Source organism: Mirounga leonina, unplaced genomic scaffold (assembly GCF_011800145.1).
Source record: "Mirounga leonina isolate KUSES-001 unplaced genomic scaffold, KU_Mleo_1.0 Mir_488, whole genome shotgun sequence".
Lineage (NCBI taxonomy): Eukaryota > Metazoa > Chordata > Mammalia > Carnivora > Phocidae > Mirounga > Mirounga leonina.
In genome coordinates, this window is record NW_023270777.1 from 10884757 (window position 1) to 10910829 (window position 26073).

General features: G+C 44.8%; 1 protein-coding gene across 7 annotated transcripts in view; it reads right to left on the bottom strand.

Annotated features, from left to right (window-relative positions):
- PRPSAP2 (phosphoribosyl pyrophosphate synthetase associated protein 2) overlaps window positions 1-26073 on the bottom strand; it is a 53156-nt gene that overhangs the window by 5421 nt on the left and 21662 nt on the right. For all 7 annotated transcript variants that reach the window (XR_004676390.1, XM_034989717.1, XM_034989719.1 and 4 more), the window contains 4 exons: window positions 21078-21133; window positions 13359-13507; window positions 7846-7916; window positions 3670-3816 (listed from right to left, as the gene is read on the bottom strand). Coding sequence is in view for 6 of the 7 variants with exons in the window: in XM_034989717.1 (XP_034845608.1) it covers window positions 3670-3816; window positions 7846-7916; window positions 13359-13507; window positions 21078-21133 (423 nt within the window). In the remaining variant the exon portion in view is untranslated. The remainder of the gene's footprint in view (window positions 1-3669; window positions 3817-7845; window positions 7917-13358; window positions 13508-21077; window positions 21134-26073) is intronic.

Sequence of the window (26073 nt, forward strand, 5' to 3'; positions counted from 1 at the left end):
CAGGCAAAAAGACAGAGAATAAGAACTACCAGTGAGGATGTGGGGAAACTGGAACCCTCAGACGCTGCTGGCAAGAGGAGTGAAAAATGGTTTGGCTACTCTGGAAAACAGTCTGGAGGTTCCTCAAAAGGTTAAACATAGAGTGGCCACAGAACCCAAGAGAAATGAAAACATATCTCTACTCAAACACTTGCACATAAATGTTTAAAACACTATTATTTACAAGAGTCAAAAAGTGGAAACGACCCAAATTTCCATAACCTTATGAATGAAAAATCAAAATGTGGCATATCCATTTGATGAAATATTCAGCAACAAATAATGAAGTATGGATACCCTGCTCCGGCAAGGATGAACTTTCAAAACAGCACACTAAGTGAAAGAAGCCAGACACAAAATGTTCCACATCACAGGATTTTATTTATATGAAATGCCCAGATTCGGTAAATTTATAGAAACAGAAAGATTAGTGGATGCCTAAGGCTGAGTGGACTGAGAAGAAATGGGGAGAGGGGTGGACTGCTAATGAGAATCAGGGCTCCTTTCTGGGGGGAGGAGAATGGTGGGTGCACAATTCTGTGAATACACTAAAAACCAGTGAATGTTATACTTTAAATGGGTGAATTGTACGGTATGTGAATTATATCTCAATAAAGCTGTTTTTCTTAAAATTAAGATTTGGTAAAAAAGAAAGACAAAGAAGCACTTTCCAACAGCTACAAATGGAAAAAAAAAATAGCCGTCCTAAAAAAAACAGGGATGGGAATGATTTGTTAATTATATTTATATTCTATACTCCCTACTTCTGAAATAAGCGTCAAGACCTCTTATAATAAAGATGCACATACACAAGGAGACTGTTGAAACAGAGGTGGACAGTCAGGAATTATTCAGAACCAGCAGCAGGGACATGAAAACCTAGCCTCATCTGATTGTGACTTCCTTTTGTAGCTGATATTCCTGGCACATGAGGCAAAAATGGAAACATGAAGAGTCACATAAATTATCATGGCCTGTGAAAGAGAACAGTTCCCAAATTAAAAAAAAAACAAAACAAACAACAACAACAACAAAAAACCCAGAAAACCCTTCCCACTGGTATCAAGCACAGACTTCTCTGCAACCCCCCCAGAGAATCGGTGTGAGGCACGACCCGGGGCGGGGAGCGCTACACCTGCGCCCCATGCGCGGTGCTCCCTTGTAGGGGTTGGTTTTTCACGCATCAACCACCCTCACTGGGGGATGTATCTTCCACATCTGTTCTTTTTTTTTTTTTTAAGATTTTATTTATTTATTTGCCAGAGAGAGAGAGCACAAAAGGGGGGTGGGGGGAGCAGAGGGAGAAGCAGGCTCCCTTCTGAGCAGAGAGCACAATGCGGGACTCGATCCCAGGGCCCGGGATCATGACCTGAGCCAAAGGCAGACACTTAACCGACTGAGCCACCCAGGCGTCCCTTCCACATCTGTTCTAACCAGTTTTTAGAAGTACCAGTTTGAGAGGTGCCTGGGTGGCTCAGTCCTTAAGCATCTGCCTTCAGCTCAGGTCATGATCCCAGGGTCCTGGGATCGAGCCCCGCATCGGGCTCCTTGCTTAACAGGGAGTCTGCTTCTCCCTCTGCCTGCCGCTCCCTCTGCGTGTGCTCGATCTCTAATAAATAAATAAAACCTTTAAAAAAAAAAAAAGTATCAGTTTTATTGAGATATAATTCACGTACCATCCAGTCACCCATTTAAAGTGTATGCTTCACTGGTCTTCAGAACACTCAGAGTTGGGCTTAGCACGTCCCCCAGAAAGAAACGCTGCACGCCTTCACTGTCCCTCCTCATCTCACCATTCCCCAGAGGCCTGGCAACCACTGATCTCCTGCCTTTATCTATTCTGACCATTTCATTCAAGGATTTTAATGAAAACAAACAAACCAAAAACCCCCACTTCAAATCTTGGTTTATCAACCTCGAGCACTATCTTCTGAAAGAGGAGGACGGCAGCCTCTCCACGTCCCCCACCTCCACCTCCTACCCGGCAGAGTCCACCATTGCTCCTGCACTGTTTACACCCTACTGCTCCACTGTGCTTTGTGCTGTAAGTTTACGGGAAAAACCTGAGCTTCCTAACCAGAGTGAACACAGAAACCCAGTTTATTAATTATTATTATTATTTAAGATTTATTTATTGGAGAGAGAGCACGAGCAGGCAGAAGGAGACACAGACTCCCCATGGAGCAGGGAGCCCGATGCAGGGCTCGACCCCAGGACCCCGAGATCATGATCTGAGCCAAAGGGAGACGCATAATGACCGAGCCACCTAAGCGCCCCAGAAACCTGGTGTAGCCACTAGTTACTGGCCTGACTCCCCCTTCCGGGCATCGGTGCGAGGCCCCTCTCAAGACACAAATGCGCCCATCCGCAGAGGGGGCCTGTCCCTCAAGACTCGGGTGCACTTGTGTCCATTTCTGCTGCTTTCATGCCTCCTCTCCAAAGGCCACTCTGCTCTAGGAGGCCTGGGTCCCGCAGGGCCCCCCCCACTCCTCGGGCTTGCTTTTTCAAATCTGCCCGCATGCAGCACCCGTGGGAACCACGTGGACAGGCCGTGACAGCTGCCCGAAGTCCTCTCCGTCTACTCAGTATGTGAATTCCGCATCCAGTTCGTGGCCTTGAACACCTTTCACGTATTCTTGGCCCCTTAGGATGTCTGTCCCACTGGACATAAGGAGGCTGGATCTGGTCCAAGCCACACCAGCCTGGCCTCTGTCTGAGCGAAGGCACCTTGAACCCTTGAACACAGGGCCAGGCTCAAGGAGATGGCCTGCTAAAGAGTAGAAGTGTGGGACTCGGAAAAGTAAAAGGAGTTTGAGCCATGGAGGATTCAATACCCAGGAATCTCCAGGGCAAAACACCTCCCATTTCTTGAGAGAGAATAAAGATGTGATTTATGCAGGCAGAGCAGACAAGCAGATCAGCCGGCTGACCTGGGGGGCAGACAAAGCAGGGGGAATAAGCCTGATGGCCTTGCCTCAGGCTTGAGTGAGATGCAGGTGGCTTGGGAAACTGCCCTGTTTGCCCTCCTGCCCCAGGTCCATACCGCAGGCGTCTGTCTGTACCAGCGAGAGCTGTGCTTTGGCATCATAAATGCTCAGCCTACCAGCTGTGTGACCTGAAGAAGTCCCTTAGCCTTTCGGATGCAGGACTTCCTGTCTCTCTAAAAGTGGTGCTGATGGGCAGCCTGCAGGGCTGTGATGGAGTCTGGGGGGGGGGGGGGGGGGGGGAGTGTGCACAGCCCCATTTATGTGCCCCATTTATGAGAGTTAGTAAAACTAGTACCATGCGCAAAAGACAGAGGCTTCCGGTCCGTGAAACGCAAACATAACCCACAGTGTGAATCGATTCTTTTTTTTTTTTGCGAGAGAGAGAATGAGAGAGAGCATGAGAGGGAGGAGGGTCAGTGGGAGAAGCAGACTCCCCGCCGAGCAGGGAGCCCGACGCGGGACTCCATCCCGGGACTCCAGGATCATGACCTGAGCCGAAGGCAGTCGCTTAACCAACTGAGCCACCCAGGCGCCCTGAATCGATTCTTAACCACCAAATAATGCAGCCCTCATCCGCTCTCTCTAACCGGGACCGGGAGGCACAGAGGTGCCGGGGCAGCGGAGCCCAGACCGTGGCGGTTACCTCGTCGATGGCGGACTCTTCAATCAGCCGGGGAGCATCTGATGACAACAAGCCGTGAGTCGCCATCACAAAGATCTTATATGCGCCCCTTTCCTTCAGGGTCTCTGCTGCGGCAAGGAAGCTGTCCACGTCGTCGATGATGTCATCCTGTCAAGTCACAGAAGGAGCAGAAGGTACATGAACACGGTACAAAGGCGGGTTCACACAACCCGGAAAAAGAAAGGGTGTCATCCCACTCTAGCAGATCTGCTGTCCCATCTAACATATCCGGGTGGCATGGTGACACGGCCAGTCGCTGTGCCCCCGCTGCATTCCCTGCAGGCCTCTCGGCCACACCGGGGCTCCCTGGGGCCACCATCTCCACCTTATCCCTCGTGGGCCCGGAACTGTGCCCTCAGCAGGCTGGGGCTCCAGAAATGTTCACTAAAGGGTTTTTGTGTTTTGTGATTTTTTTAAAGATTTTATTTATTTACTTGACAGAGAGAGGGGGCAGCAGAAGGGGAGGGAGAAGCAGACTCCCCGCTGAACAGGGAGCCCGATGTGGGACTGGATCCCAGGTCCCTGGGATCGGGACCTGAGCCAAAGACAGAAGCTTAACCAACTGAGCCACAGGCATCCCGTGAAGGGTTTTTGTTTTTTTGAAATGCATAATAAAACTGTCAGAATGTGCTTGATTCTAGCTAGTCCTTTCCTCTTTTCCTGTTGGTTTTCCTTATTTTCTGAATTTTCTCCACTGGGCACATGGGAAATATACTTTCTACATATGGGAAAGATAGTAATAGTATTTTTTTTTCAAAGATTTTATCTATTTATCTGACAGAGAGAGACACAGTGAGAGAGGGAACACAAGCAGGGGGAGTGGGAGAGGGAGAAGCGGGCTTCCCGCCGAGCAGGGAGCCCGATGCGGGGCTCAATCCCAGGACCTTGGGGTCATGACCTGAGCCAAAGGCAGACGCTTAATGACTGAGCCACCTGGGCGCCCCTATAGTAACAGTATTTTAACAAACTACACAGTCCAGTGGTGTCCCACCCATGCACCACAGACTCCCAGTGTGACAGGGTAAAAAATATATATCAGTCTCCACCCAGAGAGCACACAGAGCTCCTAAAACCCCTGCAAATTTCTAAGTGATGAGAACACTAAGAACATCATTTGTTCTATTTGTCTTTGACCCTGACCCTGACACAGGGCTCCCAAAACCCTTGTAAATTCCTAAGTGATAAGAGCACTAGAAGCATCTTTTATTCTAATGAGGTGACTCCCGGTGGGCTCCTGAATGGGGCCTGCTCACCAGAAAGACTATGCCATGAGAAGCTTGGAATTTCCAGTCCCCTAACCCCCATTCTCCAGAGAGGGGAGAGGGGCTGGAAATGGAGTTAATGATCCATCATGCCTATGTGATGAAACCTCCATAAAAATCCCAAAAGTACAGGGTTTGGAGAGCTTCCGGATTGGTGAACACATCCACATACTGGGAGGGTGACGTACTCCAGCTCCACGGGGACAGAATATTCTGTGCTCTGGACCCTCCCAGACCTCGCCCTATGTATCTCTTCATCGGTATCCTTTATGACATCCTTTAATAAACTGGTCAATACAAGGGTTTCCCTGAGTTCTGTGAGTCGCTCTAGCAAAATTAATCCAGCCTGAGAAGGGGGTCATGGGAACGTCTGCTCTGTGGCCAGATCGTACAGAAGCCGTGGGTAAGCCGGGGCCGTGCTTGCAAATGGCATCTGAAGTAGGGTGGGAGCAGTCTTGTAGGACCGACCTTTAACCCGCGGGTCTGCGACAATAGCTCTGGGTAGACGGTGTCAGAACAGAGTTAAACTGGGGCGCCCGGGTGGCTCAGTCGGTTAAGCGTGTGACTTCGGCTCAAGTCATGATCTTGGGGTCCTGGGATGGAGCCCCACATCGGGCTCCCCTGCGCGCTCTCTCTGCACCCCTCCCCCACTCATGCTTTCTCTCTCTCAAGTAAAAGCTTAAAGAAAGAAAGAAAAAAAAAGACCTAAGTTAAATTGTAAGACAAGCAGCTGGTATCACAGAGAAAAACCTCCACACATTTATGTGAACTGTGAAGGGGATATGCAGCTGAGAGACATAGGAGGTGGAAAACGGAGTCTTTCCTATCACACCCAGGCTACCAAAGTTATTTTAAGCCCACTAGGGTATCAAGCATCGTCTAGACTTGAACAACTATTCACACATTTATTTTATATGCATATGTATTATTCCTTTCAAATGTATAGTGATATTACTATAATCAAAGAAGAAAAACAGAGATATTACTTGAAAAGTGCTACTGGCAAAATGGTACAGCCATTCTGAAATAGTTTGACAGGTTCTTCTAACACTCTATTTGCAATCACCATGCAACCCGCCAATCGCACCTTTGGCCATTTATCCCACAAAAAGTAAAACAAAAACCCATACACAAATGTGCAGAGCAATTTTATTTCTAATAGCAGAAAACTGGAAACAATCCAAATGTCCTTCAGTCGGTGAACGGTTCAACTGTGGTACCAACCTGCATGGAAAACAGCTCAGCCTAAAAGGGTGTACTAATATACGTAACAACCTGGATGGATCTCCAGGGAAGCATGCTAGGGGGAAAAAACCGATCTTAAAGCCTGGCCAACTGTATACTTCACTTGTATGACTTTCTTGAAGTCACCATTACAAAGACAGAGGACAGATTAGCCATCAGGGATCGGGGGGGGGGGGCAGGAGGGGACCTAGCGATAAAGGCGGGGCACGAAGGAGCTTCGCTCAGGTGATGGTGTCATTCTGTATCTGACTGAGGTGGCGGTTACACAAAGCTCCACGTGTGAGAAGCCTGCACACGTCCACACACACACACGTCACACTGGTCCTATCAGGAGCAGCTGTGTGGGTGGTAGTGATCTGAATTTCCAGATTGTGTTACTGCACCACAGTTGAGCAAGGAGGAGGAAGCTGATCAAGAGAACACAAGACTTCCCTGTATAATTTGGGGGAGAGGAGGGCCTACTTCCTATGAATCAAAATTACTTCAAAAAAAAATTACTTCTACTGCATCTTTTTAATGCAGTAGAAAGGGGGCAAAAACATTACTGAATTCACAGCATCTTGTTACTACAGATTTTGTTAATTAAGGAATAAATTCATGGGCAGTTAGTACCCTAGAGGGTGATGTCAGAGATTTTGTAATTCAGAAAAGATTTTATAATTCAGAAGTTCACAAGCAAAATCACAAGCACTGGGGAGAACGTGGGGCCCCCACTATGGAGTCTTGGTTAACTGGTGCGGCCACTCTGGGAACAGTTTGGCACCAGTCAGGGAAGTTGGAAATGTGTGTGCCTTCTGACCCAACCACCCCACTCCCAGGTGCCAAGAAAGTTTTACACGTATGCTCCAGAAAATAGGCACAAGATTGTTCAGAGCAGTATTATCTGGAAATAAAGAAACTGTATGTTCGGTGCCTGGAGAACAGATCAGTAAGCTGTGTCATGGTAGTACCAGGAACAGCAGTAAAGAGAAATAACGTGCAACCACATGTTACTACATGGAGAAATCTCAGAACAGCATTGAATGGAAGTCATAAAGTACACAAAGACTTCATTATACAAACATCAGAAACCTGAAAAACAGAACCACCTAGCATTAGGGATACATGCATTCACGGCAAGCAAGGGCATGAATGGTGACTTCCAGGTTGCTGACAACCTTTGGGGGTAGGAGAGAGAAGAGAGACCAGGGAAGAGCCAACGTGGCCTCACGGGGACAGGATGACGTTCTGTTTCCAAGCTGAGCAGTGGGGCGCCCACGTGTTCATATTATTGTTGTTTTAATGATACAGGCATTAAATGTACTCCTTCTGTGCACTGGTTTTGTGAAGCACAAGAAGATGAGTGTTTTAAACAGTTATCAATTTTGTACCCTACCTTTATCGCAAAACAATTTCTCATGTATGACAAACAGCCACACAACATTTAGTAAACTAAGTAGTTACAATTTCTTAATAAACTAATGATAACAATTTTCTGCTTTTGGACCAAAGTAAACATGTAGCACAAGGTACCAACGTAAAGGAGACTTATCTGGCCACACCGCTATCCCCACACAATTAACAAATAATTCAACAGAATAACAACGGCAAATACAACAATTAACAATAATAATAAGAGAGATCTACATACCACAATGATGGCGATCCTTCCTCCAACATCGCCAACAACTGTGATTGGGGGCTTTTCTTTAGGAATCAGCACTGGTCAGAATAAAACACACACAAAAGTTTCTATATTAAAGCCTTTAAAAAGTTAATGTCTCATGATAAAAAGACCCAAGGAACTAGAAACAGATGGGAACTTCCTCAACCTGAAAAAGGGCAAATATGAAAAACTCACAGCTGACAGCATACTTAATGAAAGACTGAAACATTCCCCTAACATCCGGAACAAGACAAAGGATGCCTGCTCTCACCATTGCTACCCAACACGGTACTGGATGTGCTAGCCACAGCAATTAGGCAAGAAAAAGAAATAAAAGGTATCCAGATTGGACAGAAAGAAGTAAAACTACCTCTATTAGCAAATGACATGACCCTACATATAAAAAATACTAAAGAATCCACAAAGAACTACCAAAGCTAATACATCAATTCACCAAAGTTGCAAGGTAACACATAAAAATCAGTTCTTTCTACACATGAGCAATGAACCTGAAGAAGAAATAACTCCACTTGTAAAAGCATTGAAAAGAATAAAATACCTGAAAATAAATTTAACCAAAGAGGTGAAAGACTTGTACACTGGAAAGTATAATATACTGGTGAAAAAAAATTAAAGGAAACATAAATAAATGGAAAGATATCCCATGAATTTATTCCTTAATTAACAAAATCTGTAGTAACGAGATGCTGTGAATTCAGTAATGCTTTTGCCCCCTTTCTACTGCCAGTGAACTGTATACTTTAAAACAGCTGATTCTAGGTTATGTGACTTTCACTTCAATTTTTATTTTTTATTTTTAAGGATTTTATTTATTTGTCAGACAGAGACAGAGAGCACAAGCAGGGGGAGCAGCAAGCAGAGGGAGAAGCAGACTCCCCACTGAGCAGGGAGCCCGATGCGGGGCTCAATCCCAGAACCCTGGGATCTGAGCCGAAGGCAAACGCTTAACCGACTGAGCCACCCAGGCATCCCTCACTTCAATTTTTAAAGAAAGGTCAGTGTCACTAATGAAAAAAAGTAGGAGTGCTCTAGATCAGGGCTTCTCAACCTGGGCACCATTGACTTTTCGGTCAGGTAATTCTTTGTGGTGGGAGCTGTACTGTGTTTTACAGGATGTTTACGGCATCCTTGGCCCCCTCAACTGTGACCACCAAAATTGTCTGCAGACACTCCAAGTGTGCTCAATGGGACAAAATCCATGGCATCTCTGCCCCGCACCCCCCCCCAGTTGAGAACCAATGCTGTGGATTAAAAGAGGCTAAAGACGAAGGACAACTGAATGTAACGTGATCCTAGGTGGCGGGGGGCGGGGGGGGGGACGACAGAAATGTAAAACCAAACAAAGCAAGATAAATCCCAAAACTGAAGTAATTTTGTACACCTTCCACACTTCCTTTTCCAGGCACCTAACCCCAGGACTGGGGAAAGAGTATAACAGTGTAGACTTTAGGGAATCAACCTGACAAAGAGCCGTATGAACAGTTTTACCTTTGGATTCATAAATCTCACTTTTAGAAACTTACAATGAATAAGCCCAGGTACAGAAAAAGCATTAACCCACCGATGTGCGTTACAACATTATACTGGCAAAGAACAGGTGAAAACATCAGGGTGCCTGGGAGGCTCAGTCGGTTAAGCATCTGACTCTTGGTTTTGGCTGGGGTCATGACCTCAGGGTCATAAGATCGAGCCCCACATGGGGCTCTGCGCTCAGAGCAGGGTCTGATGGAGATTCTCTCCCTCTCCCTCTGCTCCCCCCCACTCGTTCTCTTTCTAAAATAAATAAAACCTTAAAAAAAACAAACAAAACAGGTAAAAACGAATACCTGCTAGACCCTGGTTGGGCTTAGGTTTCAACCACATTCAACAGCCATTAAAAATGCTGTTCATGCAAGTTTTCAATCACCTGGGAGAAGGTGTATTATGGAGCAACACGTGCATTCTGTCCCCGTCTACACCGCAGCTCCGTAACCCAAGGAAGGAAACCATGGGAAGAGGCCCACCAAAAGATAAAAATGCTGTGTCTCTGGATCTAGTGCTGTACCGTTTCAAATATTTATATAATGGGCTCCTAGTCTGGAAAAGTATTGCTTTCTTTTTTATTTTTTTATTTTTTTTTTAAGATTTTATTTATTTGTCAGGGAGAGAGCACAAGCAGGGGGAGCAGCAGGCAGAGGGAGAAGCAGGCTCTCCGCTGAGGAAGGAGCCTGACACAGGACCCGATACCAGGACCCCGGTATCATGACCTGAGCTGAAGGCAGATGCCCAACCGAGCCACCCAGGAGTCCTATAGAAAAGTACTGCTTTCTTTTTTAGTTGGCATTTTCCCTCTGTAAGAAACCAAAAAATACGAACTAATCTTTTAAATCTAATGATAAATATCAAAATCTTTTGATGTCATCACAATCTTAACAAGTATGTGTGAGATTCCATAGGAATAATGTTTTCTTTTGCCTCCATATGTCTATTTGCATCTATCTACTTGCTACTAACTTAAACAAGTCTAGAGGGCCAGGCCAGCAAATGACCCTCCCCCCCCCCCCCATGGACTCTCTCTCTCATTCTCACTCAAATAAATAATAAATAAATAGGGCGCCTGGGTGTCTCAGATGGTTAAGCGTCTGCCTTTGGCTCAGGTCATGATCCCAGGGTCCTGGGATCGAGTCCCACATCGGGCTCCCGGCTCAGCGGGGAGCCTGCTTCTCCCTCTGACACTTGCCCCTCTCATGCTGTTTCTCTCTCGCTCGCTCTCTAAAAAAAATAAAATAAAATCTTAAAAAATAATAATAATAATAATAATAAATAAATAAATCTTAAATTAAAAAAAAAAAGCTAAAGCCCAGAAGTTAAAAGGAGCTGGTTCATGTGAAGACTGCTGACACGTTCCTGAACGTAGCTGACATAATTGCAAAGCTGAATAGGAACGTGCTTTCCCCCTGAGCTCAGGGAAGGGGCTCATCCCTGTAGAGCCCTGCCTAACACGAGCCCCTCACTGAGCAGATACCGGCTCTGAAAGGAAGGCCAGCCACAGGCCTGAGAGCCCAGCAGCCTTGCAGTGGGGTGCACGCGCTAATGTGGGGCCTGATTAGCAAATCCCGAACCCTGGCTCCATCCCTAGCTCTCTCTCCTTTTTTCTTTTTTTAAGATTTTATTTATTTGAGAGAGAGAGCACAAGTGGGGTGAGGGTCAGAGGGAGAAGCAGACTCCCCACTGAGCAGGAAGCCCAATGTGGGACTCGATCCCAGGACCCTGGGATCATGACCTGAGCCGAAGGCAGACGCTTAACAACTGAGCCACCAGGTGCCCCTCTCTCTTCTCTTTAAAACTCCCATCACAGTGGGAGAGGGCCATCTCCCAAGATGGAATGGGAGAGGCACAGGCCTTCCTGTCCAATGAGCCCATTGCTAGACTCCCAGAGCAGTGATATATGTGTGCTAAGTCACAAATGTAAGCCACAGATGTCATTTTAAATTCTCTAGAAGCCACATTACAAAAGTATCAGGAAATATATGGAACTAATTTTAATACATTTTATTTAATCAAAAATATCATTTCAACATGTACTCAATAAAAACACGATTAACAAAGATCTTTCACATTATGGTTTTCACATCAAGAGTGCGTGTCCTTCACACTCCCGGCACACCTCGGCTCCCATTCGCCCCACTCCAGCGGGCAGGCGGCCGCTGGGTTGGACAGCACAGCCCAGCCCGAGATCAAAGCCCTCCCACTGTGCATCCATGTAACTTCATCAGCCTCCCAAATCTGTCCTCCCTATCTCTTGCCTCTCTTCCCTGCAATCTATCCCAACACCCAATGCAGGCCTGGACTTCTGAAGACACCTGCCCCCAGCTCCAGAGAACTTTGCAGCCTTTTGTAACGCAAGTATATGAACTGGCATTTAAGATCCTCCCTTCCGCTCCAGCAGACTCCTGCCACCTTACCCCCATCTTTTCCCCCAGGACCTTCCAGCAGTCAGGGTGGTGTCCTTCCTGGTCACACCATGGCCAGACACAGGCCCCAGCCCTTGCCTCCAGAGCCTGCCCTCTGCCCTGCGGGCTGTCCTGGCATCCTGATCTAACCGACGCCTGAACGCTGCCTCTCTCCACCCCAGCCCACCGAGATCTGCAGGTGCAGTCCCAATTCAGCTTTCCTCCCCTCAAGTGTTTTCTATTTGCAAACAAGCAAACTCTTGTGCAAAGCAAGAACGTGAAGGGGTCCAGAATATGCCACGGTGGCATAAAAATGATTCTGAGCTGAAGACACTGGAGCTCCTGAAATCCCTTCTGGTCTAAAAGCAGAACCCCCCAAAAGAACTCGAAAGAATTCAAAGGTCGTAAGTCCCCTCCCAGGAACAACCAGGGAAGACTAACTTACCACCTAGACTAGAAGTCAGCACCACACCCACACAGACGCGGTCACAAAACCATCCTACTCCCTTCTGTGCTAAGGGCCCTTCACCTCTCCTAAAAGTCACCTGTTTTCCAGCTTCCCCTGTTAAGATCCCCCACAATCCTAAACCCTGTCTTTTCTTGTGCTAATCTATCTTTTGTGAGATTTGCAGGCCCGTAAGCATGAATCTAAAGAGGGCAAAGTTTTTCCTCCCCAACAGACTCAAAGGCAGTATTTTTTTTTTTTTTAAGATTTTATTTATTTATTTGAGAGAGAGAGTGAGAGAGAGAAAGAGCACAAGAGGGGAGAGCGGGAGAGGGAGAAGCAGACTCCCCGCCGAGCAGGGAGCCTGATGCGGGACTCGATCCCAGGACTCCAGGACCATGACCTGAGCCGAAGGCAGTCGCTTAACCAACTGAGCCACCCAGGCGCCCAAAGGCAGTATTTTTTGTTTTTAATTGAAAAGATGTTAGTAAAGCACAAAGGAAGTTTCTTAAAAACAAACAAATTCACACATAACTGCCCCACCCCATCACCATATTGTCACCTTTAGTATTCCCTCCGGGGCCTCACACAAGCCCAGGTATACACTCTTGTATTCTGCCGATTCCCATATATTCCAGATTTTTCTCTTGTATCCAGTTAGGCTTAATTATTTCAGTGGGCTGCATAATTAGTTGTGCTGATACAAGATAATTTATCAGGGCCTACCCTCTGCTAAGCCATTTAGACGTTTCCAATATTCTGCATTCAAAGTAACACTATTAGTGAATAATATGCACAAAGTTTTTTGCTCGTGTTAAACTCTCCTCTAGGATATATTGCTGAGTGAATGGATGAAATTCTCTGAAATGGCAGAACTGAGCCTTTTCCTACTTCTTGCTATGATCACACAGACTGCTTCTAGAAGGCTCTACGATCCACAGGGCTATCAGAAATGCACTTGTTACAACTGGGTATTAATCCGTTTTTGCCCACTTAAAAAAAAACAAAGAGAGAAGAGGCCATTCACAGTGGGAAGACAATACATTCAGGCAGCCTTAAAAGCAAAGAGGAGAGTGACAAAGAGGGGCCGGCACACTTACTGGGGATCTCCAGGCTGGGGTGGATGGCAGCTACGCTCCTGACCATGGGCGGGGAGTGCCGTCCATCCACCAGGTCGGACTCGGCGTCCTGTGCTTCTCCGTGAATCACCGCGATTCCCAGGCGCAGGCGCTCAGCGAAAGACTGTGCCCTGAGGGAGAGCATGAGACACGGTTCAGAAAGCACGTGGCTTCCATTGTCTGACGTTCACGGGAGGAACATACGAGAACAGACAACCAGTGTAGTTTCCGAGAGGATTAATGAAAAGAGAGAGGAAATAATCTCCGAGTCCTAGGATCCGGGACAAAGCATGGGGACCCCAGGTGATGAGCACATCCCTCTCGCAGGGGGCACCAGTGGCCAGACAGCAGCCTGGTCTGCGCTCAGCGGGCTAGCTGCGCCTGCACTCGCTAACTCTGCTAAGCCGCATCTTCCTCGCTTCTAACTGCTAATCCACCTTGCCACCCACTTAACAGTGAGAACAACCACAGGAGGCAAAGGGCATTAAATACTCCTCAAAGCCATAAGCGTCAATTTTTAAGTTTTACTGAGATATAAGTGAGACCCAACAAACTGTGCATATTTAAACCGTACAATCTCAAGCTCTGATGTATGCCACATCCATGAAAACCGTTAGCACGACGAAGACAATGAAGATATCTATCGCTGCCAGACATGTCCTTTTGCCCCTTAGTAACTCCTTCCAGAACTAGGCAACCAACAATCTGCTTTCTGGCACCAGAGTCTGACCTTTTCTAGAATTTCCTAAGTGGAATCGGAGTATGTCATCATTTCTTGTCTTACTTCGTTCACTAAGGATAACATTTTGGAGATTCGTCCACATTACATGGCCTATCAACAGGTCACCCCGTCACACTGCAACAGTCCATTATGTGGGTCTACCAGAGTTTGTTCATTTACTTGATACATTGAGTTATTTCCAGTTCTGAACCATGACAAAACTGCTTTGAACATTCATGTACAGATCTCTGCATGGACTCACGCTTTCCTTCCTCTTAGGTAAAAACCTAGGAGCAGAATGGCTGGATCATAAGGTAAGGCATATATTTAACTCTCTAAAAAAACAACCAGACTGCTTTGCAAACTGGTTATACCATTTTACATTCCCCTGAGCAGTGCATGAGGGTCCTGGGGCCTCCATGTTCTCACCAACACGTGGTGTGGGCGATTTCAAATGCTATCCATTCTAATGGTGCCTAGTGGTACCTCACTGTGCTTTCCGTCGGGATTTCCCTCATAACAAACAGTGCTGAACATCTTTCATGTTCTTATCTGCCATTTGAATATATAGTTTGATAAAGGGTCTGTTTATCTTTTGCCAATTTTAGTTGGGTTGCTAGTTCTCTTACGAAGTTTTAGGAATTCTTTATATCTTCTGAATGTAAGTTGTTTTTTTTTTTTAAGTTTATTTATTTAATTTTTTAAGTGATCTCTCCACCCAACATGGGGCTTGAACTCATGATCTCAAGATCAAGAGTCTCACGCTCTTCCGACTGAGCCAGGCAGGTGCCCCTGAATATAACAAGTTCGTTATCAAGCACATGCTTTACAAATATTTTCTCCCAATCTGAGCCTTCTCCTATCATTCTCCTAGTAATGTCTTCTGAAAAGTAGTTTTAGGGGGAGTGGGAGAGGGAGAAGCAGGCTTCCCGCCGAGCAGGGAGCCCGATGCGGGACTCGATCCCAGGACCCCGGGACCACAACCTGAGCTGAAGGCAGACGCTTAACAACGGAGCCACCCAGGCGCCCGAGTAGTTTTACTTTTGATGATGTTTAACAATTTTTTTCTTATAAAATGTACTTTTGGTGTCTTATTTAAAAAATTTTTGTCCAGCAAAGTCACAAAGATTTTTCTCCCCCGTTTTCCCCTAGAAGTTTTATAGTTTTAGGTTCTACATTTAGTTACAGGATTCACTTTCAGTTGATTTTTGTTGTTTTTGTTTTGTTTTTAAGATTTTATTTATTTATTCATGAGAGACAGAGAGAGAGGCAGAGGGAGAAGCAGGCTCCCAAGGAGCAGGGAGCCCGATGCGGGACTCGATCCCAGGACCCCGGCATCATGACCTGAGCCGAAGGCAGACGCTTAACCATCTGAGCCACCCAGGCGCCCTGATTTTTGTATATGATGTGAAATACGACTCAAAATCATTATTTTGTACGTAAATATCCAATCATTCCAACACCATTCATGAAACGGACTACCATTTCTCTGTTGCACTGCTTTGCACCTTTGCTGGAAACCAGTATTCTAGATACACATAGATCTGTTTTTGGACTCGATTCTGTTCCACTACTCTATTTTTCTATCTTTATCCCAATGCTACATAATCACGGTCGCTTCAGCTTTACAGTAAGACTTAACTTCAGTGTTAGATCTCCCATTTTGTTATTTCTCAAAGTCTAAGTAGCACTTACACATGTACTGAGTGGATGGGCAAGTCCATCTCAATCCTATTTGGCCAACACCCAAAATCCCATAATCACTGGTGTGGAGAACACCCTAAGAAGTGATTAGTGGCCCCACTACCTCCCAGTAAACAACATACAGCTGAATCACCGTGGATCACTTTCTCAACCCCTCTCGTCTATGAGAGATAATAAATGCTGACCTCCTAGCCAGAGAAGATCAGATGAGGTAACGTAGAGAGATGTCTTCATACCAGCTCCTGTAACAGAATACACAGCCTGGGGGGTGCTTAAGCAACAGAAATGTATTTCTCACAGTTCTGGAGGCTAGCAGCCCAAGATGAAGGCACGGCAGAGCCGGTGCCTGATAAGGGCCTGCCTTCCGGTTTGCAGACGGCCCATGTTGCTCACGGTACCCTCATGGGGCAGAGAACAGAGAACCACGGCAAGCACCTGACTCTTCTCACAAGAGCACTAATCCCAGACATGAGGGCTCCACCTTCATGACCTAATCACCTTCCAAAGGCCTCACCTCCTAATACCATTATATTGGGGGTTAGGATTTCAAGATGAATTTTGTGGGGGGGACACACACGCTCCAACCACAATAGTAGCGAAAACATCTGACGCTACACATAAGCTCCCTCAGGGAGTGTTCTTAGGCCTCATCAGACCTGGCACAATAAACATCTGAATGGATAGGTGACAAACACTGGGGGCGCCTGGGTGGCTCAGTCGGTTAAGTGTCTGCCTTCGGATCAGGTTGTGATCTGGGGGTCCTGGGATCGAGCCCCACGTCGGGCTGCTTGCTCAGAGGGGAGTCTGCTTCTCCCTCTCCCTCTGTGCTTCCCCCCTCCAAATAAATAAATAAAATCTTAAAAAAAAAAAAAAAAGACAAACACTGTAGTACAGTTGACCTTTGAACAACATAGGTTTGAACTGCACTGGTCCACTTATAAGTGGATTTTTTTTTTTTTTAATACAGTGCAATCCTGTAAATGTATTTTTTCTTCCTTACCATTTCTTAATAACACTTTCTTTTCTCTGTCTTACCTGGAGTAAGAATACAGTATACAAATGACAAAATATGCGTTAATCGACTGTTTATGCTCTCAGTAAGGTTCTAGGCAACAGTAGTCTGTTAGTAATTAAGTTCTGGGGGAGTCAAAAATTATGCGTGGATTTCTGAAGCACAGGGGGGTCGGTGCCCTAAGACCTGTGCTGCTCAAGAGTCAACTATACTAACAAAAGCCAAATAAACTGAGCCAAAGGCTACCGCAATGATAAAATCTCATCAACAAACGGGATTAGATATAAAGCAAGTATTACAGAAGTTACGAGAAGCCTATCCATATGGGTGAGACAAAGGAAAATTCATCATATTCTTCGGGTATTTAGGGGGCAAAAATGTATCAAAATGCACTGCTGCCACTTCTCTTTCCGCTAAGACAGAGTAGTCCTCCCACGAAGTACAACCAAAACCCTGGATATCATATATGAAACAAATGTAAGAAGACTCTAAAGGTGGAGAGGAGAAAAAAGACTGGCTGGGGACCTTGAGGCTGTTGGAACGACAAGGTGGTCAGTCTGGTGGTCTTTTTGTCTCATCATCACAGACTTGCAGCTGGAGAAGCAGGCAACCCCAAAATGCCAACAGGCACATACCAAAAAAAGCCCAAACAAAAGCCTGCTTTCTCCAGCCAAAGGACCAAGAAAGGGGCAGCCTCCCAAGTCAGAAAACTTTAACACAGTAACTGCCCTTCTCCGGCCAACCGCACAGAAAAAGCCAGCTACACCACTCCGGACATAAGCACAGGTCAAGTAGGGGGGTCTACCCTTCCTCACTTGCCAGGCTATAATGATGAGCCCCAATCCCTCCAATAGGGCGGTTTCAGAGAAGGCCAAGTAGGGAGCTGGGACTTTCATCCCTACCGAGCGGTAATGATCCCCCACCCCCTCAGGGTCAGTGCAGCATGAACCCTGGACTTCCAACCCCACTCGGCAGTAAAAGGTGCCTTTCCCTCTCCCCTCTGAGGTGGTGTCAGGGGAGGCCTCATGGGGTCAGGAGCCTCACCAGCCCGGTGGTAACAAGGCCACTTCCCACCTGGTGTCAGTAGAGGACTCACGGGGAGAGTACTCCCACTTCTATCTACTTGTGGGTGTTCTGATCTGATTCTTACTACAAAGCTACAGTAATCAAAACAGTGTGGTGTTGACACACAGACAACAGAACAGATCTGAGAATCCAGAAATAAACACAAACATCTACGGCCAACTGACTTTGGACGAGAATGCCAAAGCCATTCAAGGGGGAAAGAATAGTCTTTTCAACAAATGGTGCTGGATGACCAGATAATCACGTGGAAAAGAAAGAAGCTGGCCCCCGACACCTCCCTCCATATACAAAAATGAACTCAACATGGATCAGCCACCCAAACATAAGAGCTAAAACTAAAGCACTGGGAGAAAACACAGGGGCAAACTTAATGACCTTGGATTTAGCAATCGTTTCTTATATATGATGCCAGAAGCAAAAGCAGTAACAACACAGCTAACCCAGACTTCATAAAAATTAAAAACTTTTGTGTGTCAAAGGACATTATCAAGACAGGTAAAAGAGGGACGCCTGGGTAGCTCAGTTGGTTAAGCGTCTGCCTTCAGCTCAGGTCATGATCCCAGGGTCCTGGGAACAAGCCCCGCATCGGGCTCCCTGCTCAGAGGGGAGTCTGCTTCTCCCTCTGCCTGCCGTTCCCCCTGCTTGTGCTCTCTCTCTCTGACAAATAAATAAAATCTTAAAAAAACACACACAGGTAAAAGACAACATACAGAATGGGGTAAAATATTTGCAAATCCTCTATCTGAAAAGGACCCAGTATCCAGAATATATAAAGAACTCCTCTCTCTCTCTCACAAAAATAAATAAATAAAATCTTAAAAAAAAAAAAAGCACACAGTGAGAGACTACTTCACACCCACTGGGATGGCCATAATAATTATAATAATAGGGGCCCCTGGGTGGCTCAGTCGTTAAGCGTCTGCCTTCGGCTCAGGTCATGATCCCAGGGTCCTGGGATTGAGCCCCGCATCGGGCTCCCTGCTCCGCGGGAAGCCTGCTTCTCCCTCTCCCCCTCCCCCTGCTTGTGTTCCCTCTCTTGCTGTGTCTCTCTTTGTCAAATAAATAAAATCTTTAAAAAATAATAACAATTATAATAATAATAATAAAACAGAAAATAAGTGTTGGTAAGGATGTGGAAAGTCTGGAACCCTTGAACATTCCTGGTGAGAATGTGAAATGGTGTAGCCACTGTAGTTCAGCGGTCCCTCAAAAACGTTAGCATAGAATTACCATATACCTAGCACTTTCGATCCGTGGTACACATCCACGAGAAATGAAAACATACATCGACACAGCAACGTGTACACAAATGTTCACAGCAGTAGTCTTCATAACAGCCAAAATGTGGGAACAACCCAAATGTCCTTCAATACATGAATGGATAAACAGTGTGGTTTATCCACATAGTGGGGATTATTCAGCTGTAAAAAGAAATGACTGACTGATACACGCTACGACATGGATGAACCTGGAAAACAGGAGGCTACATGAAAGAAACCATACTCAAAATGCCACGTACTGTATGATTCCATTTATACGAAACGTCCAGGATAGGCAAATCCACAGAGACAGAAAGCAGATTCGTGGTTGCCAGGGGCTGGGGAGAGAAGGGGCAAATATTTTACCCCATTCTGTATGTTGTCTTTTACCTGTGTGTGTTTTTTTTAAGATTTTATTTATTTGTCAGAGAGAGAGAGAGAGCCCAAGCAGGGGGAACGGCAGGCATGGAGAGTGATTTCTTAATGGGCATGGGGTGTTCCTCTGGAGTGATGAGAAAGCTTTGAAACCTGAGAGAGGTGGTGCCTGCACAACATTGTGAAGGCCCTAACTGCCAACGAACTGTATACTTTAAAATGATTAATTATACCTTACATGATTTTCACCTTAACAACAACTAAAAGCCTATATATTAGAGAAAAACAAATTACTACATTAAAACTGATCCAGCGCAATGCCCAGAAAAGTGTTTGACAGGTTTATACTCCAAAACGAGTCATGGTTTACTATGACTTCCTCAAATGGACGATACAAGACTCTGCTGATAGAGCTTCTCGAAGGAAGTGTGGTGTGGGCACAGACTTGGCTGCACCAGACACGGCGACTTTATGTTTTTATCCAAGTGCCAGCCTAATTTATTTAATATCCTAATGTTCTTCGTAATTTATAATGGAAAACTGCTTGTAATGCCTTTTAAATCACTGGCTTACCGTCTGCAAGCTCTCCCTCATCCTTCAATATCATCAGCCTGCGGGACCCAGGATGGAGGTACCTATGTTTTCTTATATTCTGCAGGGCTTCACAGGGATCCAGTGAGCAAAGGCATTCAATCGCGGGACATAATTTTAAAAGAGCATTTTTAGGGGCGCCTGGGTGGCTCAGTCGGTTAAGCATCTGACTCTTGATTTCGGCTCAGGTCATGATTGCAGGGTTGTGAGACTGAGCCTCACACTGGGCTCTGCGCTGGGCGTGGACCCTGCTTAATATTCTCTCTCTCCCTTCCCCTAATAATCTCTCCCTATCTAAAAAAAGAAGAAAAGGGAGGGGAGCTTTTTTCCTTTCTTCCTACATTTGCTTTTGTTCTCTCCCTTTCCCACAAAGTGGCTTCTCCAGAAAACATGGGTATATAAAATCCTCTCAACCCTAAACCACTTTAAATATTGTATTACTGATTTATCAGCTACTCCAGCTTACATGTAACTCTCAGCACTGCCTCCGGGTGTTTTTGTTCTGTAAAATGTCACTTTTTAACACATACCAAGAAGTGGCCTCTCGGCTGGATACAATTCTGTTAATAAATTACTGAGCTCTTGTAATAAAAGCCAATAAACAACTAAAAGTATATTTACTGGTACTGTAAACACCATGGATTTTAAACACCTTGGATGTGAAGGTCCACCAGTGGCTGCCAATCTGGAAATGAGAGAAGCGTTAGGTCAGGCTTCCCGATACCTGCATGTCTTTGACTGGTGGGCATAGATTGGGATTGAAAAAAAAAAGAGGAAAATATATCATCATTTTTAAAATGGAGTCAGCAGACAATCTCTAAACTATCAGCCCATAGAATAAAAACAAGGGACACCAGTGGGAACCACTGAGGTAGAATCCAGAGCATCCAGGATTCGATCGGGGAGATGATTCTCCATGTGGACCCGAGGATTAGTGGTGAGCTCCCGCCTACCTCTTGGCCGAGGCTGGAGATTTGGCCACGATCACCGCATTCCTGTAATCCGGGATCTGTGACAGACAAGAGGTCAGGGATTACTCCCATGTCTCCATGAGGCTATTCACACCAAAACCTGACAGTTGATAAAAAGGAACATTCCAAGACTCAAAAATGTCATCTGGTCACTTCAAAGTTTTCCAAAAAGAGAAAAAGTTCAAAGTAAATTTTCCCTTTGGAAAATGAAAAAACCCCTACCTAGGAAAAAGTATTATCAAGGTAAGAACCTCACAGACTGAAGACAAAAAAAAGTAGGGTGAATTGCTAATTAGCTCATATCCATGTGTTGGCGAATACTGATAGAGGGACATAAAGACATTTTTATCAAGTCAACAGGAAGTCCTCTCATGAATCCCCATTGCATGCAACTTCCCAGTGCCAGGATGATACCCATCCAATGTGAATCCAAGGTAACTGTCCAATTCCAAATCAGTGCCGTCCATACAAAGGATTCCCAGGTCTCAGTCACGGCATATTGAAGAAACCAATTTGTTAAAGGATAATCATGACAGTGGGGTTTTATAAAGATATGAAGAACCCTTAAGAAAATAAAATTTCCCTGATGAACCTGGATGCAGAAATTCTCACCAAAATACTAGCCAATAGGATCCAACAGGACATTAAAAGGATTATTCACCACGACCAAGTGGGATTTATTTCTGGGCTGCAAGGTTGGTTCAACATCCGCAAATCAATCAATGTAATACAATACGTTAATAAAAGAAAGAACAAGGGCAAAAATGATCCTCTCAATAGAAGCAGAAAAAGCATCTGACAAAGTACAGCATCCTTTCTTGATTAAAACTCTTCAGAGTGTAGGGAGTTGGGTACATACCTCAATATCATAAAAGCCATCTATGAAAAACCCACAGCGAATATCTTTCTCAATGGGGAAAAACTGAGAGCTTTCCCTCTAAGGCCAGGAACACGGCACAGATGTCTACGATGACCACTGCTATTCAACATAGTATTAGAAGTCCTAGCTGCAGCAATCAGACAACAAAAAGAAATAAAAGGCATCCAAATTGGCAAAGAAGGAGTCAAATTCTCACTCTTTGCAGTTGATATGATACTTTATGTGGAAAACCCAAGAGACTCCACCCCAAAACTGCTAGAACTCATACAAGAATTCAGTAAAGTAGCAGGATATAAATTCAGTGCACAAAAGTCAGTGGCATTCCTATACACCAACAACAAGACAGAAGAAAGAGAAATTAAGGAGTCGATCCCATTTACAACTGCACCCAAAACCATAAGATACCTAGGAATAAATCTAACCAAAGAGACAAAGGATCTGTACTCAGAAAACTATAAAATACTCATGAAAGAAATTGAGGAAGACACAAAGAAATGGAAAAACGTTCCATGCTCATGGATTGGAAGAACAAATATTGTGAAGATGTCAATGCTACCTAGAGCAATCTACACATTCAATGCAATCCCCATCAAAATACCATCCACTTTTTTCAAAGAAATGGAACAAATAATCCTAAAATTTGTATGGAACCAGAAAAGACCCCGCATAGCCAGAGGAATGTTGAAAAAGAAAAGCAAAGCCGGCGGCATCACAATTCCGGACTTCCAGCTCTACTACAAAGCTGTCATCATCAAGACAGTATGGTACTGGCACAAAAACAGACACATAGATCAATGGAACAGAATAGAGAGCCCAGAAATGGACCCTCAACTCTATGGTCAACTCATCTTCGACAAAGCAGGAAAGAATGTCCAATGGAACAAAGACAGTCTCTTCAACAAATGGTATTGGGAAAATTGGACAGCCACATGCAGAAGAATGAAACTGGACCATTTCCTTACACCACACACAAAAATAGACTCCAAATGGATGAAAGACCTCAATGTGAGACAGGAGTCCATCAAAATCCTAAAGGAAAACACAGGGAGCAACCTCTTCGACCTCAGCCGCAGCAACTTCTTCCTAGAAACATCGCCAAAGGCAAGGGAAGCAAGGGCAAAAATGAACTACTGAGACTTCATCAAGATAAAAAGCTTTTGCACAGCAAAGGAAACAGTCAACAAAACCAAAAGACAACCGACAGAACGGGAGACGATATTTGCAAATGACATATCAGATAAAGGGCTAGTATCCAAAATCTATAAAGAACTCATCAAACTCAACACCCAAAGAACAAATAATCCAATCAAGAAATGGGCAGAAGACATGAACAGACATTTTTCCAAAGAAGACGTCCAAATGGCCAACAGACACATGAAAAAGTGTTCAACCATGAGAGACGATGGACTCTGAAAAACAAACTGAGGGTTCTAGAGGGGAGGGGGGTGGGAGGATGGGTTAGCCTGGTGATGGGTATTGAGGAGGGCACGTTCTGCATGGAGCACTGGGTGTTATGCACAAACAATGAATCACGGAACACTACATCTAAAACTAATGATGTAATGTATGGGGATTAACATAACAATAAAAAATTTAAAAGAAAAAGTGTTCAACATCACTTGGCATCAGGGAAATCCAAATCAAAACCTCAATGAGATACCACCTCACACCAATGAGAATGGCTAAAATTAACAAGTCAGGAAACGACAGATGTTGGCGGGCATGCGAAGAAAGGGGAACCCTCCTACACTGTTGGTGGGAATGCAACCTGGTGCAGCCACTCTGGAAAACAGTATGGAGGTTCCTCAAAAAGTTGAAAGTAGAGCTACCCTGCGACCCAGCAATTGCACTACTGGGTATTTACCCCAGAGATAAAAATGTAGTGACCCGAAGGGGTACGTGCACCCCAATGTTTATAGCAGCTATGTCCACAATAGCCAAACTATGGAAAGAGCCAAGATGTCCATCAACAGATGAATGGATAAAGAAGATGTCACACACACACACACACACACACACACACACACACACACACACAGAGGAATATTATGCAGCCATCAAAAAACCGGAAATCTTGCCATTCGCAATGACGTGGATGGAACTAGAGGGTATTATGCTAAGTGAAATAGGTCAATCAGAGAAAGACAAGTATCATATGATCTCACTGATACGAGGAATTCTTAATCTCAGGAAACAAACTGAGGGATGCTGGAGTGAAGGGGGTTGGGAGGGATGGGGTGGCTGGGTGATAGACACTGGGGAGGGTATGTGCTGTGGTGAGCGTTGTGAATTGTGTAAGACTGATGAATCACAGACCTGTACCTCTGAAACAAATAATACATTATATGTTAAAAAAAAAGAAGAAGAAGATAGTAGGAAGGGAAAAATGAAGGGAGGGAAATTGGAGGGGAGATGAACCATGAGAGACTATGGACTCTGAGAAACAAACTGAGGGTTCTAGAGGGGAGGGGGGTGGGGGGATGGGTTAGCCTGGTGATGGGTATTAAGGAGGGCACATACTGCATGGAGCACTGGGTGTTATAGGCAAACAATGAATCATGGAACACTGCATCAAAAACTAATGATGTAATGTATCGTGACTAAAATAACATAATAAAATAAAATGTAAAAAAAGAAAATAACTAAAATATCAGTCTACTTTGGAGTCTTTTACTATTGAACATTTGATTTGTGCTAGTGATGATTGTAATTGAAGATACCCATTAGCAACTTCTAAGAGTTTAGAAGACGGAACTCTTTTTAAGCTGTGCAGTGAATTGTTTCTGACTTCATCCCGGCCATATTTCCAGATTATGTTCTTGACAATTAAACACTTCACTAAATTATATGATATATCCTTCAATATATCCTAATTGCTTTTTATCTCACAATTATGCTAGACAATGATTTTCCATATAAGCATTAATAATCTTTAGCACCTCGTACAATGCCTAGTATGTGGGAAGCACTAAATAATACTCAGTGAATGAACAAAAAACTGATTAACTTGAAGACAGCTCTAATACAGATGTATCCAGCATAACTACATGGACTGGATGTCTTTACAGGAGAGCCTAACTCATCCAATGCTAGGGAGCAAAGTAGCAAAAAATATTCTCATTTAGGCCCTTTTCTTATTTTTGCCGGAAGTCTTTCTAAACTGTTTTTATGTACTTGTCTCACCAAATATCATCAAACAGCACCAAACCAAGCCAAGAGAAGTAACAACAAAGGAAACCGTTACTAAAGCAAATAAAAGGAGGCTTTAGAAGAAAGGACTCTTTGGGGCGCCTGGGTGGTGCAGTCAGCTGAGTGTCCAGCTCCTGGTTTCAGGTCAGGTTGTGATCTCAGGGCCGTGAGATTGAGCCCCACATCAGCTCTGCACTGAGTACGGAGTCTGCTTGAGTTTCCCTCTCTCTTTGCCTCTCCCCGCCACGCTCTCTCTCTCTAAAATAAATAAATAAATCTTAAAATAAAAGAAAGAAAAGAAAGGACTCTAATAAAAACAGGTCCATTTTGGGGGAACCTGGCTGGCTCAGTCGGTAGAGTATACAACTCTTGATCTCAGGGTCCTGAGTTTGAGCCCCATGTTGGGCGTAAAGTTTACAAGAAAAGAAAAGGTAAGAAAAGCAAAGAAAAGGAAAAAAAGAAAAGAAAGAAAGAAAGACAACAGGTCTATTTTCTCCTCAGGAGCTAAAACAGGAAATTGTACACCTGAACAACAACTTGTTAAGAAAAAGAACCAGAAAGAAGGTGGGAATCATTACAGTCCCATTAAGAAACTCAGCAGCTGGCTAATGGAGCAGCAGAACAGATACAGATGAAGAACAAGCCTGGGAAATGAAGCCGAGGGATCTTCCCACAATGCTGTATGTAAGGATGCAAAACTTGGGGAAGAAAAGTTAAACAACAGAGACTAGATCCAAAATTTTCAACATCTAACAGTTCCCAAAGGAAAGGATGAGAAAACAGAAGGGATGAGACACTCAAATTATACGGGGAAAAAATGTCCAGAGAACGAAAGGGAGTATCTACAAAGATGAATGGAAACAAGATCTACCCCAGACACATCATGCTGAAATTTCAGAACCATGGCAG